Here is a 21,511-nt window from a genome sequence, read left to right as displayed (position 1 = left end):
TAATTATTTTTAATCGGAAGATTTATTATCGTTATACAAAAAAAAATATTATTTTTATTGAAGACTACTAATGGCAAATCTAGTTTCTTAATTATATTTTTATTATAAATAAATTACTGTTTTCTTTGCTTTAACCGGCAATTATCGACAAACGATTTCCTATTGATTTAAATGGAAAAATGAATAAAATATCGAAGTAGAAGGGTCAAATGGTAAAAATTAAAGGCTAATTTTTATTTACTTTTTCATAATTAAGTAATTAACTCACAAACAACTTTGATAGACAGACATTGATCGACAAACGACCAAAAAACGATTGCAATCAAAATAAATCAGATCGGTTTACATTGAGTTGGTTTATAATGAGAAGTTAGGTAAGTGGAGCTGAGATATACAACTTCAGCCATAAGCGATTTCTGATAATCAAGTTGGAAGCGGGCTAGTGACAACCAACTGCAGCAACTTGTTATCAAGTTGGCCGCAAAGATTGTTGGCATTTCCATAAGTTGACGGCAATTAGTCGCCTATTTTTTGAGAAAATGTGTGCCAACAGCTGGCATTCCCTTAGTTGACAGGGTTGACAGAAAGTTGGCGTCAGGTTGCGGCAGTCGATTAGCGTCAACTTTCTAGGAATGTTGATAACAATTTGTAGTCAATAATAACGTCAAAATTTTGAATTTCGTTCTGTTGTATATAAAGTTATATCTGCTAAACAGTACCAAAATCGGGCAATTTAGTGCTATATATATATATATATATATATGTATGTAAAGATATAAATGTAGATCAGTTGAAGTATGTTAACGTAGTAATTGCGTCAAAAATACGCATAATTATCTCTAATTAAGTAATTATTATTGACTAACAATTAATTATGCATCAGGTAATTTAAAAAATTTTCAAAATATAATCCGTGATTAACTTTCTTATGTTCTATCTAGCTACCCACAATGTCTATATTTAAAAATTACCCCTCTCGTAAGGGATCTACGGTATATATATATATATAATATATATATATATATATATATATATATATATATATATATATATATATATATATATATATATAATTTAGTGCTATCTACAGATCAATTAAATTATCATTTTTATTTAGTAATTGCGTTGAAAATATGTATAGATCTCTAATTAATGCTATATTATTGACAAACAATGAATTATGCGTCAAATAATACTAAAAACTGAAAAATATAATAACACTACAAAAAAAATCCTACCAAAAACAGATTCTCTGTATAAAGTCGCGCCAAGTACACGTTTAAAATTTTTTAAAAGTAAAAAAAAAATTATTTTTTACAAAAAAAAAAAGTCAAATCGAAAAAATACCAAGTACCTAGTATGATACAAAATCATAACAAACATTTTCATAAAATTAAAAAAAAATTGTATAACAAAATTTCAATGTACTTGATGTGCGTTACTACATGCACTCAAGCAAAATTAATTTCTAATAAAATCAAATATGTTTTTTTTTTACTCTTTTGTAAGCACACCAAGTACGAAATTTTGTTATACAATTTTTTAACTTCCCGCTAAGAAAATCGACGATTTTCAAAAATTTCAGGAAGTTATTGTTTTCACCCCGAGTTTCGAAAATCGAGTTTTCATCAGATGTCGACGTTTTGAGGTCCTAGGAAGCTATTCTGACTGTTTTCAGAATGATGTCCGAGTGTGTGTGTGTATGTATGTAAACTCTTTGTAACTTTTGAACTAATGAATCGATTTGGATGGTTGAGGTGGCAATCGAAAGAGCTTGCTGGACATCAACTTTCCTGAAAATTTCAGATCATTTGATCAAATCAACTCGAAGATATTTGAGGATTGCGAAAAAAAACTTTTTTTCTTTATTTTTAATTTCTCAAAAATGATTCGAACGATTGACTTCAAAATCTAATCAGCTCTAGTACTCAATAAAACGCGTCGATTGCCACCTTAAACATCAGAATCGGATAATTCGTTTGAGAGTTATCGCGGGAAAAAGAAATGGTGAAAAACGGTTTTTTCTAAATATTTTCGAAACGACTGACGCAATCGATTTCAAATTTTAATCAGCTCTAGAATTCAATAAAACGCGCCGATTGCCACGTCAACTATCAAAATCGATTGATTAGTTCAAAAGATATCGGCGTTGAAACGTTAAAAAAATAACATTTTATGTTATTTTCTCCGGATAAATCAGAATATAACGTACTAAAATGTGCCTGATATCATACCAACTCATTTTTTTTATGGTTTCTTTTGATCATATAATGTCATCGAACTTGGTTTTTAGTTTAAATCATATTACCAACAAAAAAATCGATAAAACATAGTTTTTAATATTTTTATCGGATATTTCATATTTTATTGTTTCTTACATGAGTCAAAATTTATTTAAATCTTGATTTTGATCCCCGACATAGATTTCTGCCTCAATACACTTATTTTACTTAACAAAATCAGGAACTAAATTTTAAAAACCGCTTCATTGATGATTTTCGATTCTTAAATTTTCAAACTTCAGCATAACAGGTAACTTGTTAGAGCTTGAAAAGATCATAAAAAAACAATTGCATGTGATAGCATTTTCGAGCTCGAAAATATATCTACACTAATGTTTTCGAGCTCTTTGAGGTCGAAAACAGCGGGAAGTTTTGGGGCTGGCCCGCAGGGTCAACCGACAGACCGATTTTTTTTTTAATTTTATGAAAATGTTCGTTATGATTTTGCATTATACTAGGTACTTGGTATTTTTTCGATTTGATTTTTTTTTTGTAAAAAATAATTTTTTTTTACTTTTACAAAATTTTAAACGTGTACTTGGCGCGACTTTATACAGAGAATCTTTTTTTGGTATGATCATATATACTCATATCACGTGCGAAATGCCAAAAGAGCATACCATAGCAGTTAGATAGGGTTTTGTGACAAAAGGGCGTGTTAAAAATTTTTTTTTTTCATTCAACTCAAAATCATTGTAAACGTCAAGATCGATTAAAAAAATTTTTGGAATTATTAACGCCAAAAAGGCCTATAAACTAAGACATGCTCTTTTTTGGCTTTGGATTTTTTTTTTCTTATTTTAAGCTTAGAAAATGTTTAGAAAGCTAGTGTAAAAAAATAAAATAAATTATACGCACTTTTGGCATTTCGCACGCAATATTTATTATGATGAAAATCCAGGTTTTTCGCAATTATTAAGCACTCTCCATGGTATATTATTTTAATTTATTAACACGATATGACATTTCATTCATTCAAAATTTATTTTCCATATAAATTATGTAAAAATACTTTGCAAAATTCGTAAATTTAAAAATATTTAATAATCAAGTCCTCCACCCAACGACTAAGTCACTGTCATCTTTTAGCGCCACTTTTTAAAACCTAGTCTATTTTCGCGCCGATACTTACCCGCTCTGATGACTGTACATGCACTTTTTATTTAATTGTGTTAATTTTTTTTTTTTTTTTCATTGAGATCTATGTTCGAGAATCATTTCGTGATGGAAAAATTTGGAAATAAAAAAATTTTGCATTGAAATGTACAGCTATAGAAAAGTTTTTTGATATAATGAATCAAACATACATTTTTATTATCCTATAGTAAATTTACATATACTTATTTTACATAGAGATGTCGCATTTAGAAATATTTTATAAATGAAATATTTTTGTAACTATTTGTACAAGTTAGAATTATTTTACTTGGATATAATTTATTAGGGAAAACTCTTACAACATAAATGTATTTTGTGTAATTATAAGTGCATAGAAATATATTAATTAGAGAAATTCATAAACAGAGTTTGCTACATAGAAAAGTTCGTTGGTACGCTTGTAACCCGGTACGGTATAAATACATGGCGCTGATTGTATATCACTGCGGGTTTTGAAAAAATAAAAATAGTCGATTTTTTTAAACCGGTCTAATATATATATATATATATTTATTAAACTTTTATTTATATATTTTCATTTTCATTTTAAGAAGTTATGCCTACCTGTATTTAACTATTTCGTAATATTAGTGACTAAAAATAATTAATTATTAAAATAGTAAATTAAAATTCATTTATATAATAATGGGATTTTTTCATCAATTTCAAGAACTATCTTGATAATATTTATTATTAATAAAATAATCATAACTCTCAATCGATAGTCATAAAACTTCCCGCTAAAAGAATCGGAGATTTTTGAGAAATTCAGGAAGTTATTATTACCACCCCGATTTTCGAAAATGGAGTTTTCATTAGATGTTGACGTTTTAAGGTCCGAGGAAGCAATTTTGATCATTTTCGGAATTATGTCCGAGTGTCTGTATGTATGTGACCGTGAGTGAGTGTAAACCTTAGATAATTTTTGAACTAATCAGTCGATTTGAATCGTTCTTACAGCAATCGCAAGAGTATAGTCGCCGTCAACTTTCCTGAAAATTTCAGATCATTTGATCAAATCAACTCGAAGATATTTGAGGATTGCGAAAAACAACTTTTTTTCTCTATTTTTAATTTCTCAAAAATGATTCGAACGATTGACTTCAAAATCTAATCAGCTCTAGAACTCGATAAGACGCGCTGATTGCCACCTTGCACATCAAAATCGGTTTATTGGTTTGAAACATATCGATGACAAGAGTAGAAAATAACATTTAATGGCATTTTTTCTAGATAAATCATAATATAATGTTACTAAAATGTGTTCAAAATCAAACTAATTCTTCATTTTTATGATCTCACTTGACCACCACATAACGTAATCGAACAAAAAAATTGAAAAGACGCTTAAGAAAAGCTTGAAAAGCTCATAAGCAAATAATTGCATTCAAGAGTACTTTCGAGCTCGAAAATGCGCTCGCAATAATGTTTTCGAGCTCCTTGAGCTCAAAAACAGTAAGAAGTTTTGAAGCTGGCTCACAGGGTCAATCGATGCCTATATTTTTTTTTATATTTTAATTTATTGATTGAATGCTAGCTGCAATCATTTTCTACATACAATATTGCACTTAACTTCTTTTTTAATGTGAATAAAGTAACGATATCCCCCATAAAAAAATTTATAAAAAAAATATATTTTTCATATAAAAAAAATATATAAATATGTATAAAAAATATATTTTAAATAGCCGGCTTTTGACCGATTTCTGCAAACACATTTTACATATTTTTAATCTATAAAAAATATACTTTTAATTCAACAAACAATGTAGGTAAAAAAATATAAAAAATATATTTTTAGGTTTACATCAGAAATATATTTTTAATATAATTTTTTTATATTTTTTCCATAGATTTTTCAATAACTCAAAAGTATATTTTTCATCTTTGCATTATAATATTTTTCATAGATTTAAAATATATTACTCATTTATTTTTTTTTATATTGTCATACCTTTATTTTTTTTATATTTTTTGTATATTTGTATACATGTACTTTTATATATTCTAGGATATATTGTTAATATATTTAAAATATATAAAATGTGTACGGAAATCGGTCAAAAGCCAGCTATTCGAAATATATTTTTCATACATATTTGTATATTATTTATGTATTTTTAATATATAATACTGGAAAAAATTAAAGGATCAAAAAAAAATTCCAAATTTTCGGGTGATTTTCAACAGGCCGTAACCTCGAGAGAAATAATCGTACAAGGAAGAAAAAAAATGGAAATTGTAGCTCCAAGTGTCTTCTTTTTGGGTAGAACTTTAAAAATTTTTAGTGTCAGCGGTTTCTGAGTAATCTTAGAAAAACCAGCGACAAAAAAATTTCCAAATTTTTTTTACATTATTTTTTTTTTGGTCTAAGGGCGTGGGAAATTTTTTTTTGCTTAACGACTATAAGGATCGGATACCTTCATTATTTAGCGTTAATTTCATATTTTATAGACCTTGATACGTCCACTTGTCACCGAGATATCGGTCTTCAAATGGAAAAGGATCCTTTTGTCTTTGATTATCGATATCTCAGCAACCAATGATTGCACAGGAAGTTAATGATGGGTTTCAAAAATTTAAATAAATTCCGTTGAATGATTAGGCATTTTTTTTTTTCGAAAACAAATTTTTTCCTTTCGTCACCTGAATTCGAAATTGCAACAAAAAAAGGGCTTTTGGTGGTTTTTTGGAAAATCAAGCGCTGGATCGAAAATATTGTTGAAATCAATAATGTTGAGTGTGCATTTTACAGTTCAATATGCCCACAAAAATCCTACAAAGAGCCAGATTAATCCAACCAGCCGTTTTTTTGTTTCACTCGATCGAATTTTTGAAAAAATTAAAGAATCCCGTTTTTTGCTCTGAAAAGCTCATACTCTAACAAAATAAAAAAAAATTTCCGAGCTTCGCCCAGATTTTCATTCCAAACAGTGCTCAAATTTTCAAAAATAAAAAAATTAAAAAAAAAAAAATTAAACGAAAAAAAATTTTTTCTTTTAAACAAGTTTAAGAAATTTAAGAGACCACGGAATGCAGTGAAGAAATCGTGTTAAAAATGGTTGAGCGTTGGTCTTTTTAATTTCTTAACGTTGTTTAAAAAAAAAAAAATTTTTTTTTTTTTTTTTTTTTGAAATTTCTTTATTTTTTTTATTTTATTATTTAATTTAATATAGTGGAAACCTAAAACATGCAAACCTTCTCAATAAGACAATTTATAGATAAATTGAGAAAAATATAGATAGCCCGAACTGGGAATCGAACCCAGACCATGTCGGTATCGCGCCGAGTGCTCTACCAGTTGAGCTATCCGGCACTATACTATATTCCGTTCAATTTGATCTATAACTTATTGAGCCACACCGTCCATCGTACGGTATTAACACCAATTTAATATAGTGGAAACAGTCAATTCATCGCGATGTTACCAATTTATTTGAACTCAAGTTCCGCCATTATATTTTATCCGCTTTTATCACATGTTCCTTTTCAGGTACTTGTTCATTGCAATAATTATTCTTATTTTTAATTCCTGAGTTCCGTAATTATTTCTTTTTCTTAGTTGATTAATTTTCCATTTCTTTAATTTTTACTTATTTAAATTTTGTCAGTAACTATGACCGCGGACCTTTTATTAATTGTTCCGAGACAATTTCTTATTAATTTTCTTTATTTTTATTTATTTTATTATTAAATTCACTTATAATTAATTTATTTTCAAACTCAGCTTCAGCTCAAACTTGGTAGGAATTTAGGTTTCAGTGTAAAAAACAATATTTTGCTTGATGAGCAAAAAAAAATACTCTCGCCGGAAACGAAGCACCCTAATATATATATATATATATATATATATATATATATTGTAGTGACTGGTATCTTAAATTAATATCACTTATACACTACAATAATAAAACACTTATATTAGAAATAATAACACCACAATTAACAGCAGTAAAAGAAAGCAAAGAGAGATATAGTTTATTGATACACAGATGTTTGCTGTTAAGCTGTCAATATAAGACTACCTGGCTCTAGTCACGCATCTATTAAACAAGAGAAGAAGACATTTGTTTTCTAGCTATTCAAATATTTTAAAACATCAGTTTCACATTCGTTATACTACCCCCTTATCAATAAATTATCGTCCCGATAAAAATTGTGTTGGGCGAATCAAACTTGATTGAAATTAAAATCATTTGCAATTTCGGTTCGATTCCGCCATGGTCCCAGCACACCCTATCTATCGCCCTACAAGAAAAAAAACACCATTGCAGAAAAAACAACCCTGTAGGCTAACGCAAAGATAATAAAGAAAATAAAAAAATAGTCTATAATTTAATTGAGCTAAGAATTGATAAAAAAATAAAATATTCTGCTAAGAAGTTAATCGATACGCGTGACTCTATTTTCCTAATCAACGAATTAAAATAATAAAATTAAAAATGTAACCCTCCTCTTGAATAATGGATCTTCAATGGGAATGGGAACAGGTACGGGATGGGAATAGAAACTCCTTCCTCTCCTCCTTGACGGACTAGGAATGGATTCCCTTTCTCCTTCCCCAATGAAATCGGAAATATTATCTGCACATAATTAAGAAAACAAAACGAGTGTCTCTAAAATTTTATTAAATTTTATACTCAAACATATTTCATCGTTACATCTAATTATTTATTAGTTGTTAATTTATAAACGTTTAGTGTGATCAATTTAAAAATTTTCGATCTTATATGCTCATGTTCTGCCGTTCGATTCATTCAGATCACTCTCCGATATGTCATCTCGAGCTAACATACCAATAATTCTGAATAACACACGTTGCAACGAATTTTATTTTTCTCCCTAAAAGCTTCTCGAAAACTTTTCAGGGCATCTAACTATCTTCCAGAAATCGTGCACTACTTAAGGAAGATGTCAACTATGTCAACTCCGGATGGATCCCAAAACTCCAGTCAGGTTGCTCTTAGTCATTGATAAGTTCTCAGAGTCAAACTTTTGATCCTTGTTGAGCTCTCTTAGATCAAAAGCAATATCCAGTCTCCGATCAATGACTGAGGAATCTCGGGAACCCCTTTCATCGATTAATTGTTCAGGGCCCACGGCCAGACTTCCCTTCAGTTAATATACTCAAACCCAGAACATTTCCATTCCTTATAGAATCCCGGGAATCCCCCGAACAATGTTACCACTGCGATCGTTCAGAGCCCTCTGCCAGACTTCTTTCAGAATCTCGGGAACTCATCAGCAACGTCTGCAATGTGGCTATTCAGGGTCCATTGCCAGACCTCTCCTAAGGACCATATCAGTCTTTAGTAAGTCGCCCAGACAGATCTTTCAATTTTATTAGTTTGAAAGAGATATCCTAGTCTTACCAATTGACTATAGAATCCCGGGAACCCTTTGCAACGTCTATACTGAAATCGTTCAGGGCCCCAGTCAGACTTCTTTTTCATTTCTTTTTATTGATCACAATATGGTGCAAGACGATTTACACATACGATTTTCCATTGGCAATTTTTCTAATTCTATAAACTACATTATTCAGCCTATTTTCAATTTTATAAGGACCCTCCTAATCGCATTGAAGTTTCGGAGATTTTCCTTTGACTCTTCCCAAGCGGGATTAGTGCTGCCATTTTTATGACTTAAAACACTAATGGTTATCCCAAAAAGCTCGAAGATAAGTGAACACTATGTCACGTATGATGGCGTATGTATATATTGGCTTGTCTTAAATCCTTAGTGACTTTAAGTGGAGGTAACCCATATGGGTTGAGAAGAAACTTGTGTCCCACCACTTATCCTACGCAACCAGTTGACCAGAGCTGAAGTCTGGTACCATGGGGGACCCATTCCAAGCCCCACTTCGACCAGAGTCTCTTTATTTCCTGAGATGGGAGGAGTGTTTGGGTCCATGTGAGGTCGGACTCGTGGTAGCTGTGCGTGAGGCACCCACATGCACTGCATGCCTAATGGGCAAGCTAATGTGAGCATATGCTCATATTTCGCTTTTATAATATATGGTGGTGTCATAATATACAAATAGGGTTACGCAGCGCGAGTATGCCCAGAAGGGCGTGGTATCGGCCTCCCGTCAAACGGAGGTGGACCTAACGATCCCGTTACATTAATTTTTTTTTCCTTTGACTCTATGGGAAAAATAGAGCCAAACTAATTCTTTTTCTTTAAAAATGAACATATTCATTTTTAAATCGAAATTTGATTTAGCTTTATTTGATTTGATTTCAAATTTATTTCTTGTGATATCATGAATAGAATTCATTTTCTCTCTCAATTGACTCACGAAGTCAGACAGTGTTTCAGATTCCCTTGAATTTTCCAAGTCTATCCGAGAACCTCGAATAAGATCCAAAGGGATCCTGAGTTCACGTCCCATCATGAGCATTGCAGGAGAAAATTCTGTAGTTTCATGTTTAGATGAGCGATAAGCTAACAGGAAAAGTGATAACCATTTATCCCAGTCTATTTGATTTTTTTAAATAAATTTTGAGAAGTATTGAAGAATCGTCCTATTCATTCTTTTAACCAAGCTGTTTGATTGAGGGTGCAAAGGAGTAGTTCGAGTTTTCTTTGTTTCTGAATATTCCATCAATTCTTTAAAAATTAAAGATTCAAATTCTCTACCTTGATCTGAATGAATTTCCAAAGGAAGACCATGACGACAAATAACATGACAAACTAATCTTTCAAAGATTGTGGATGTTTGATGATTTGGAAGAGGAATTGCTTCTGGCCACCTAGTAAAATAATCTGTGACAACTAAAATAAAACGATTTCCTGAAGAGGATTTGGTAATTGGACCGAGGATGTCAATTACAATTATTTCAAATGGTGACCCTACATTATAAATCTGATATTCTGCTTTAGTTTTCCGATGAGGACCTTTTTTCGAGAAAGAAACTTAACAATTTTTACACCATAACTCAACATCCTGTTTACAAGTTGTCCAATAGAATCTTCGACGAATTTTGTCATGGGTTTTATTGATTCCAAAATGTCCACCAAATGAAGAGTTATGTGCTTCATGAAGAACGTTGTTAACTTTATTTGTTGGAACAATAATTTGCTAAACGATTTTCGAGAGATTTGGAGATCCCCACTTTTTATAAAGTATATCGTTTTTCAATTCTAAAGAATCCCAATAGAGTAGATAAACTTTAAAGATGAAGTTAAGATGAGAAATAAACTTCCAATCCGGTACAAGATTTTTTTCTTAAAATCAATGATAACTTTCAGCAATTCATCTTCAATTTGGGGATTACCCCAATCAATAGGATCTGCGAGTCCTAAATTTATTTGTTTGATATAAAGATAATCTTCTGAAATTTTTGAATTTAATTTTTGACATTTTTTACAATCACAAGGACGGTGAGATAATGCATCAGCATTTTGATAATTGTTACCGGGGCGATGAACAATCTCAAAATCATATCAAAATAAAACCTCTAACCAACGAACCATCTGACCTTCAGGATTTTTAAAAGATAACAACCATTTTAATGCAGCATGATCTGTTCTAACGATCGCATTCGATTTTATCTCCGGAAATCACGTGACCTAAAAATGGAACTTTGTGTTGGAAGAATACACTGGGACATTATATAGCTCGAATGGAAGAACTAACGATTCCCAAAGTTGACCACCTATGCAAAATGCAGTCTTTTCCGTGTCCTTCTCATTAGCGATAGTAATATCAGCTGCAGTATCAATATTCAATTCGCAAGGAATATTATTAATAGTCCCATGTAATTTTAAATTAATATTAGAATCTAAATTATTTAATTTAATTTTTTTTAATAGAATAGGTTGATCCGTCCTCCGTCGGATTAACCCTATTTAGTTTCCCTGACGCTGTATAATCGTATTGTTTTGGTTAAATCTAGGTCTCTTATTTTGTTGAAAATTTTGTTGATTATTAATTTGTGGACTTCTACAATCTTTCATAAAGTGACCTTGTTTATTACAATTCCAACATTTGCGATTATTATTATCAAATTCTAGTTTTCTTTCTAAATTAGATTTATAATTATTTAATTGCTTGAAGTCATTATTTGGCTGAATTGTATTTTTCTTTTTTCCATACATTAATTTTGATATTGATTCTAATTCTAAAGCTTTTTCTAAAGCTTTATTAAAAGTAAAAATTTTTTCGGATCGTAAAGAAAATTGTAATCTCATATCTAATAACCCACTAATAAAATGTCAAGAGGATTGACGGTCAACTACACTATCTGTCAAATCGGGAGTTGCGAGGCAAGCGAGTTTATCTATTGTTTCAGCAAAGCTGTCAAGAGATTCGTCAGATTTTTGTTTCTTGTTTTGTAATTCATTTGAATAAACATAAGAACATTTTCTTTCTCCAAATCGCGATGTTAACATTTCATCAATTTTATCATAATTTTTTAATTCGTCTGTTAATAATTTTTCTAATATTTTTTTAGCTTTTCCTCTTAATGAAGCTCCTAAATATGACGGTTCAATTTGATCTGTTCATTTATTATGATTTGAAATGATTTCAAAATGTTTCAAATATCTATCGGCTGACACAGAAGCATCAAATGTGTCTGGCTTAATTGACTTTGTCTATTGAATTGGTCGAAAAACAAATAACGGGTAGGATGTCGCGATTATTCTCGGTTTATTTTTATTGATTTTCTCATTTGATTTATTTCCCGAATTTTTGTTTCTTTCCGCGTCTACACGAATTTCCGCGTCAACATTGATGTTCCGAGAAGAAACCGCATCAAATGTCATGTCATGACTTTTATTATTATTATTATTATTATTATTATTATTATTATTATTATTATTATTATTATTATTATTATTATTATTATTATTATTATTATTATTATTATTATTATTATTATTATTATTATTATTATTATTATTATTATTATTATTATTATTATTATTATTATTATTATTATTATTATTATTATTATTATTATTATTATTATTATTATTATTATTATTATTATTATTATTATTATTATTATTATTATTATTATTATTATTATTATTATTATTATTATTATTATTATTATTATTATTATTATTATTATTATTATTATTATTATTATTATTATTATTATTATTATTATTATTATTATTATTATTATTATTATTATTATTATTATTATTATTATTATTATTATTATTATTATTATTATTATTATTATTATTATTATTATTATTATTATTATTATTATTATTATTATTATTATTATTATTATTATTATTATTATTATTATTATTATTATTATTATTATTATTATTATTATTATTATTATTATTATTATTATTATTATTATTATTATTATTATTATTATTATTATTATTATTATTATTATTATTATTATTATTATTATTATTATTATTATTATTATTATTATTATTATTATTATTATTATTATTATTATTATTATTATTATTATTATTATTATTATTATTATTATTATTATTATTATTATTATTATTATTATTATTATTATTATTATTATTATTATTATTATTATTATTATTATTATTATTATTATTATTATTATTATTATTATTATTATTATTATTATTATTATTATTATTATTATTATTATTATTATTATTATTATTATTATTATTATTATTATTATTATTATTATTATTATTATTATTATTATTATTATTATTATTATTATTATTATTATTATTATTATTATTATTATTATTATTATTATTATTATTATTATTATTATTATTATTATTATTATTATTATTATTATTATTATTATTATTATTATTATTATTATTATTATTATTATTATTATTATTATTATTATTATTATTATTATTATTATTATTATTATTATTATTATTATTATTATTATTATTATTATTATTATTATTATTATTATTATTATTATTATTATTATTATTATTATTATTATTATTATTATTATTATTATTATTATTATTATTATTATTATTATTATTATTATTATTATTATTATTATTATTATTATTATTATTATTATTATTATTATTATTATTATTATTATTATTATTATTATTATTATTATTATTATTATTATTATTATTATTATTATTATTATTATTATTATTATTATTATTATTATTGTTATTATTATTGTTATTGTTATTGTTATTATTATTATTATTATTATTATTATTGTTATTATTATTGTTATTGTTATTATTATTATTATTGTTATTGTTATTGTTATTGTTATTGTTATTGTTATTGTTATTATTATTATTATTGTTATTGTTATTGTTATTGTTATTGTTATTGTTATTGTTATTATTATTATTATTGTTATTGTTATTGTTATTGTTATTATTATTATTATTATTATTGTTATTGTTATTGTTATTGTTATTATTATTATTATTATTATTATTATTATTATTATTATTATTAATGAGGGGTACATCACCGGATTTAGTTCCTCTTGGTGCGTCTAATTTATCTGCGATTCTTTCGAGGAATCCTTCCATTCTGAAGAATTTGGATTCCAAGCTGTCAAACCACTTTCTGTCCTCCTCCCTCTTCTTCTGTGGATAGCACGCAATGTGCTCGCGGAACTCCTCCAGTTTTTCATTAAACTTGTTCCTTATTCTATCGTCCCGAGCGTCTTCGATGATGTCCGAAGTATCCTCGGCAACCGTTTGCCTTGGCCGTCGCAGCATTTTTTTTTTTAAATATTCACTTATCGCTTTTTCACACAATTTTGACACAAAATTGTAGTGACTGGTATCTTGAATCAATATTACTTATACACTACAGCGATAACACACTTATATTAGGAACAATAACACCACAATTGACAGCAGTGGAAGAAAGCAAGTGATATATAGTTTATTGATATATAGATGTTTGCTATTGAGTTGATGTAGATATAAGACTGACTGACTCTAGTCGCGCATCTATTAAACAAGAGAAGAAGATATTGGTATTCTAGTTATTCAAATATTTTAAAACATCCGTTTCAAATAAGTTACAATATATATATGTTATAGCACTAAAATCTAAGTTATATTAATACGCTAAACTCTGCGCTTCAACTTCGTTCTCTGCCTTCATCCTCCGGTCTCAATATTAACAGGGCGCCAGGTAATTTTCATTACTGGAATCACCAAACCAGAAAATGTTAAGAATTAGATACATTTTTTATCTGTGGAACTATCTCAAAACCACGCATAAATAAAACCGGATGATTTTTGATCTGTAGAATTATCATTAAAACCACACATAAATAAAAACTAAAGCTAAAACTTAACAAAATGCTCTAAACTTATAAGCAAAAAAACAAAACAGAGACTGGAAAACTAAAAACAGAGTTGCGGTATGCCATGGTGTCGCTCAGTGTGTAGGTTTACGGAGAAAGGGAGTGGTCCGGGTTACATCATACCAAATCCATGTAGATTATTAGTAAATTTGCAATTTTCACTAAACAACAAAAAATCTCAAATCTCTATTTAACAATTAGCAAAATACTGTAGCATCGTACAAATAATTCTTCTCTACAACAAAATACTGAATCTACTGATAATGAAATTAATCTTAACAAAAATGAAATTGACATCTAAATGATAAGTATCGATACATTATAAATAAATTCATTAATTACTAGAGCTAAATAACAATTAACTAATATTCAGTAAACCAGAAACATAAAATATGAAACCGATATTCTAGAACATTTTCGTTAACAAAACTGGTAAAACTAACGTACATGGGTCTCACATTGACGTCAATCAGTCAACAATTCGTTCAATAACGAAACATATTTCTTATAATTACTTTATAAAATAATATTAACAATAAATCGTGAACATGACTCTAACTGTAACATTATTCTCATAATTCTCTCAGATCTAGAATCTTTTCTTTAATTAAAACAGTGGCATAATATCTCAAGACTCTGACTCGAACTCAATTTATTATTAATAATTATAATTATTATTTCATACCTGATTACTGATGAATAAAATATCAAGTAACGTCTTACACTGTTTTAAATAATATTTCTGTAACAATTATCTGAATCAGTAGCTTTCCGCAATGCCATGATACTGTTACGCCATTACTGGACACGTCCGCTCGCTTCGAGTGACCAGAGCTAAATGCTGACCTCCGTACTGTTGGAAGGTCTCCCTTCGACTTCTCTTTTCTCCATTATCCCAAACCCAAAACTTAATTTTATCATTATCAATAACTGACCTCTATATTCGAAATCTATAAATCAATTCCCAAACTCTACTATATCGGTAACTGGAGGCTTATACCTCACCAAACATACTCTTTAAACCTGATTCAGAGTATGGATATCCTTGGTAGTTGCTCTCCTGGAACAGACCAGCTGGGATCGTAAAACTTAAACTAAGTGACCTATGACTTCCTCAGCGGTACAAGTGTTCATGGCTTGTCCTCTGAGGCCTGTCAGACAAAATAATTAAAAATGACCAAACGGCTTCCACAACAGCAACAGTCACAAAATTACTGTTTAGGCCTACTATACCAAAACTCAAAAACTGATCCCAATCTGCATCCATCAGATTCCTTATTTATTGAAGCGCTAGCATTTTAGGTAGACTTCTACAATCTACCGAGAAGTCTCATAGGGATAGAACTAGGTTCTATCATCAGATGAAACCGGGTGACTAATTCAAGTCCCGCTCCGCGGTAACACTGACTTCTCCACATACTCAAAATTCCAAAACTGTAATCAAAAACTCAAACTTTGTCATTATCTCGAACTTTAATCTCAACCCTTATTCCATATTAAATTCCCATAATTCTGATTTTAATTCTTTACTTTAATTTTTTTTTTAACAAAACCCATAACTGTAGCTAAACTTTACTCCATATTTAATTCTTAAACTATAACTTAAATCAAAAATTTTTATCTAAATCGTTAATACCTGTACGCTCAATTCTAGGTCTTGAGTTACCATGCTCGTAACTACAATAAAATCAGTTGGTGCTTGTGACCTTTACTTTGATTTGACTCCCTTACGAAAAATAACGTCACAATATAAATAAATATATATATATACATACATACATATATATAAGACTGATTCAAAAAAATCGACTATTTTTTTTTTTTTAAATCATATTGAAAATGTTGTTCCAGATGACGAAAAAAAAGTACTGTCAAAGTTTAACCTTTAATATTAATATTAACAACTGCCTTATCGCAATTTTCTATTTTTCATTTAAATAATATGGGCAAAATTTTTTTTAAACTTTGGATTTTTATAACTCATCAACTGATCAATTTATCGAAAAGACCAATATATAATTTTATAGGAAATTCAGTGCTCTACAAAAAAGAGCTCTTATAATTTTTTGATAAATCTATTTTTTCAAAAATTATTTGAGGTCAAAATTCAATTTATAGTAAATGTCAATATTTTTCGACTTTTTCAGCGAAACTATTAGACTTATCATAAAATGTCATGGAAACATTTTTGTAGATCTTTTTATTCTCTATAAATTATCTTTTTTCAAGTTTTCGAAATTCCTGAAGACTTTTGAATTATTTATGTTTCAATGTTAAATATTTTTAAAAAATCGTGTTTCGGTCATTTTAATTGTCCGTTAATTCAAAAATATTGATTTCTTTTAACTGAAATATATTAATTTATGATCATGATATTAAAAAGAAAAATGCTTACTTCAGTCATAAATATCTATTAGTATTATCAATTTTTTTGTCATTAAAGATTTTTTATTGTTCGAATGAGTAATTATAATTATCAAAAATCAATGATAATAATTCATTTGAAGTTTAAAATTATACTCTATGAAAGAGTAACATTTTAAGTATTGTTATTTTCAAGTATTTTATTATATGCAATTTTTGATAAATAAGAGTATATTGTGTGACGAGGGATGAAACAAGACGATTTCAGACTACTATCGGGTCATATAGCTTTGACCCGAAATTTAAAACATGAATAACTTGTGTTAAAAAAAATCGTATCAGAACATGAAATACATAGATCATTATGTTAAAGCCTCTTCTACTCCGATCCAAAATTTCATGAACCTAAAAAATTTTATACCCGGGATATAAACAATTGAAGGTTTAAAAACGTGGTTTTTGAGGGATATGAATTCAAGCACCAACTTTGATTGCGTATAACTTGGTAAATAATTATTCTGTAGCTACGCTGATTCGTTTTTGTGTATAGTGGGTCTTTCCCAAATAGAATTCACGAAAAAAAAAAAATTTATTTTTTATATATTATTGCTGTACGCATAAAGCGATAGTGAATATTTTACGTGAGCGATGACTGATGCCGGTCGCGATTCTTCTGAACTATAAGCTTTTTTAGTTTTCACGCAGGTGTTTATGACCGCAGTTAACCCTTAGAGCTTACCATAACGATCTATTGTCATCATTTTTGTTAAAATCGTCCAAGCCATACAAGTTGGGTTTCTATACCTGCGAGACTTAAAATTTTTACATTTTTACATTTGTTTACCATAGGTGCCGATAGCGAAAATACAAATTCCTTAAACTATTTTCTAAGTTTTCTGACCATAGTTTTTACACTGGACAATACAACAAAATAGTTTCCCAGGTATATTTCAGTGACCACGCCGATGGGCTACGTATAGGGATGGGCGATGTTAGCAAAAAAAAATCGACATCAGACTATCGATTTTTAGAAATTTTCACCATCGAACAATCGATTTTTTTTTTAACACATCGAAGCATCGATTGTTAACATCGATGGTGGAAACGCGTGGAAATTAAAAAAATCTTCGTTAGAATTGTAAAAACGAAAGTGAGCGAACAAATATAAAAGTTTTAATTACCATCGTCGGTGAAAAAGGCCAAATATAGAAATTAACTATAAATTAAATTAATTATATAGTTTAATTAACAACAAATTGTTTTTAAAAAATTATGTAAATTATGTTAAAATAATTACTTTTAATTCTTTTCATAAATATTATTATAGTACGATGTAAAAAAACAACTTTTAAATTTAAAAATACAATAAAAACAGAAGAATATAATAAATTTTATTAAAATCCCCAGTCCTCAGGACTTAAGCTACTTAAACAAAGTAATTTATCTAAATTACTATCAGTTAATAGATTGCGATCTGCAGTTTTTGTTTCCAGCTTCAGAGAACAAGCGTTCACATGGAACAGAGGTACCTACTACGCAAAAATACTTGATCGCACCTTTGTAAAGATTTGGATAATTGGGTTTCAATAAGTGCCAATGTTTAAGAGGGTCGTCATTTCTCGGAATAACAGGTTGAGTTATATATTGCTTTAGCTCGACGTCAAGCCATCCATCGAATGAACTGTCGCCCGTGTTTGAGCAACAAGTTGATCGTGATATCGCCGAATATTTTCTTCGCTTAATACTTGAGGTTCTACATTTTCAACAGCTGAAATAGATTGCAATATAGAGTCTTTAGAAGCATAAGGTTTCCTTTGTTTATTTATAGAATCAATCGCAATTGAAGCAGACACTGCCTTTTTCAAAATGCAGTTTTTTTAAAAGCAGATCCAATATATTAGGTGTACAAAAAAGTTCTACCCGTTTTTCAAAGATGGAGTTATTTAACAGCTATTTATAGGTTAGCTATGAATACGTATATGTACATGCACAGCTGTTTGTACTCTTTAAATTCATCAAACTTTTAATATATTAATCTTCGATACATATATTTTTTTATTAAGTTAAAAATGGAAGTAAGTAATGAGCATATCCGCCATTGTCTTTTATATGAATTTCATCAAGGAAAAAGTGCTGCTGAAGCTCAAAGAATAATCTGTGCAACTTATGGTGACAGTGTTATTGATGACAGTACTTGTCGAAGATGGTTTCGGAACTTCACAAACGGAGATTTTAATTTAAATGATAAACCACGCTCTGGAAGACCTTCAACAGTCAGTGACGAGAAATTGGAAGAATTACTGAATCAAGATTCTGCACAAACACAACAAGAACTTGCGAAAAAGTTAAACGTTACTCAATAAGCTATTTCTGAAAGATTACATACTTTAGGTAAGATTCAAAAAGAAGGAAAATAGGTACCTCATGAATTAACTCCAGAACAACGAGAGAGACGAGTTGACACCTGCCTGTCGTTGCTTTCACGACATAAAAAAAAAAGTTTTTTGTGGAAACTTGTAACAGGGGACGAAAAGTGGGTTTACTATGAGAATCCTAAACGTCGAAAACATTGGGTAGACCCAGGACAACCAACGACATCAACACCAAAACGTAATGTTTTTGGGAAAAAAATATTGCTTTGTATTTGGTGGGATGAGTGGGGCGTGCTATATTATGAGTTATTCAAACCAGGAGGAACCGTTACTGGAGAACGCTACAGTTGTCAATTAAAAAAATTAGCAGATGAAATCAACAGTAAAAGACGATTTGCGGGACAAAAACCTCGACCAGTGATACTGCAGCATGATAACGCCAGGCCTCATAGAAGTTCAATCGTCCACCACACTATAAATGATTTACAGTGGGAAGTTTTACCGTACCCGGCGTATTCACCAGACCTTGCACCGTGTGATTTTCACCTATTCCGTTCATTGCAAAATTACTTGGCTGACAAACACTTATAAAATGAAAACGAAATGCAAAAAACAATAGATGATTTCATTTCGACAAAAGATCAAGCCTTTTATCGCCGTGGGATCCATCAGTTGCCTGAGCGTTGGCAAAGGGTAGTAGATGCTGATGGTGGTTATTTTGATTAAAATTTGTATTTTATTTAAAATTTTTAAATATAATTTTTTTTGACAAAAAACGGGTAGAACTTTTTTGTACACCTAATAGTTGAGATACATAGTGTTTTAAATGACTCAATGTCATGAAATTGTTTTTCAAGTTCAGAAAATAAATAAGCTTTAAATGTTACTCCAATTTGAGTTTTCGGTTTAGATATATTTACTTCTTTTTCCATGATGGCAATGGCTGAAATAATAATACTACTAGTTAAATAAGAATCACCACTTATTTGAGTAATAATAATCATTATCGGTTTCATTAAGTGAACAAGATCTCGTAGAACTGAAGTTTCTTCGTGACTGAGCATAGGAGGAGAATTTGCACACTTTGAAGTCGCAGGATAGACATAATTGTCTGAAAGTAAAAACTTTTCTAACATGTCGAAAGTAGAATTCCATCCGGTGTCGACACTTTGAATAAATTTCAGTGAGGTCCCTTCAGACTTTTCATCGCGCATTTGAAGCCTCAATAATTCGTCAGAAGCAGAAAAACTTTTTCTTGTCATTGTAACGATACGTTTGACTTTATCAATAATTTCTTTTACAACTGGCAATTTTGATACAGCTTTCGGGACCACATGAGATAGACGATGTGCCAAACATGGAAGTCGTTTGTCTTTGTTTTGTGCAAAAATATCATTAATTGATGTTATTATATTAGGTGCACTATCGCTTACCATTGCAGTTACTTTATCCATTTGTAATTCATATATATAAACATATATAATCATATTAAACTAGACAAAAACTTTTTTCATCGGGTACATAAAAGTTAATTGAAATGCAAATTATTTTTTTAAGTAAGGATTTCAACAAAATTAAACTAAATTAATCAATATAACCTCTGAGAATAAATCAATAAATTATTAGTCAAGCAAATTTCAACAAAGGAATGAATAATTATAGTATAGAAAATTATTTTTTATAAGCGCGTTATGTTCGATATATCTATTTTTATGTATAGAGTGGTGAATATGTACCTACAGATAAGTTACTGACAGATGCTAGCATAAAAATTTATTTTACTTGACTTTCGATTTCAATGGTTGAAAAAATTTACATCGAACATCGATGTATCGACTATTGCAAAAATCGGTCATAAACATCGATGTTCCCAAAAAAAAACATCGATGGCGCTAACATCGATGTTTATCGCCCATCCCTAGCTACGCATCACTTACGAAAGGTTTTTAAGCCGATGACCGTCATAAACACCTGCGTAAAAGTTAAAAAAGTTTATAATTCAGAAGAATCGCGATCAGTATCAGTT

The 21,511-nt window shown here is 28.7% G+C and overlaps 1 protein-coding gene across 1 annotated transcript in view; it reads right to left on the bottom strand.

Annotated features, from left to right (window-relative positions):
* The window catches only part of LOC103570699 (uncharacterized), a 36,303-nt gene extending 15,364 nt beyond the window's left edge, over positions 1-20,939 (bottom strand). The window contains exon 1 of the mRNA XM_053740637.1: positions 20,300-20,939. Coding sequence (XP_053596612.1) covers positions 20,300-20,939 — 640 coding nt within the window. The remainder of the gene's footprint in view (positions 1-20,299) is intronic.
* Positions 20,940-21,511: the final 572 nt, after the last annotated feature.

The sequence above is a fragment of the Microplitis demolitor genome, chromosome 1 (genome assembly GCF_026212275.2).
Source record: "Microplitis demolitor isolate Queensland-Clemson2020A chromosome 1, iyMicDemo2.1a, whole genome shotgun sequence".
In the NCBI taxonomy this organism is placed as follows: domain Eukaryota; kingdom Metazoa; phylum Arthropoda; class Insecta; order Hymenoptera; family Braconidae; genus Microplitis; species Microplitis demolitor.
The sequence above is the reverse complement of the archived record's forward strand: the minus strand, read 5'-3'. Positions and strand labels throughout refer to the sequence as shown.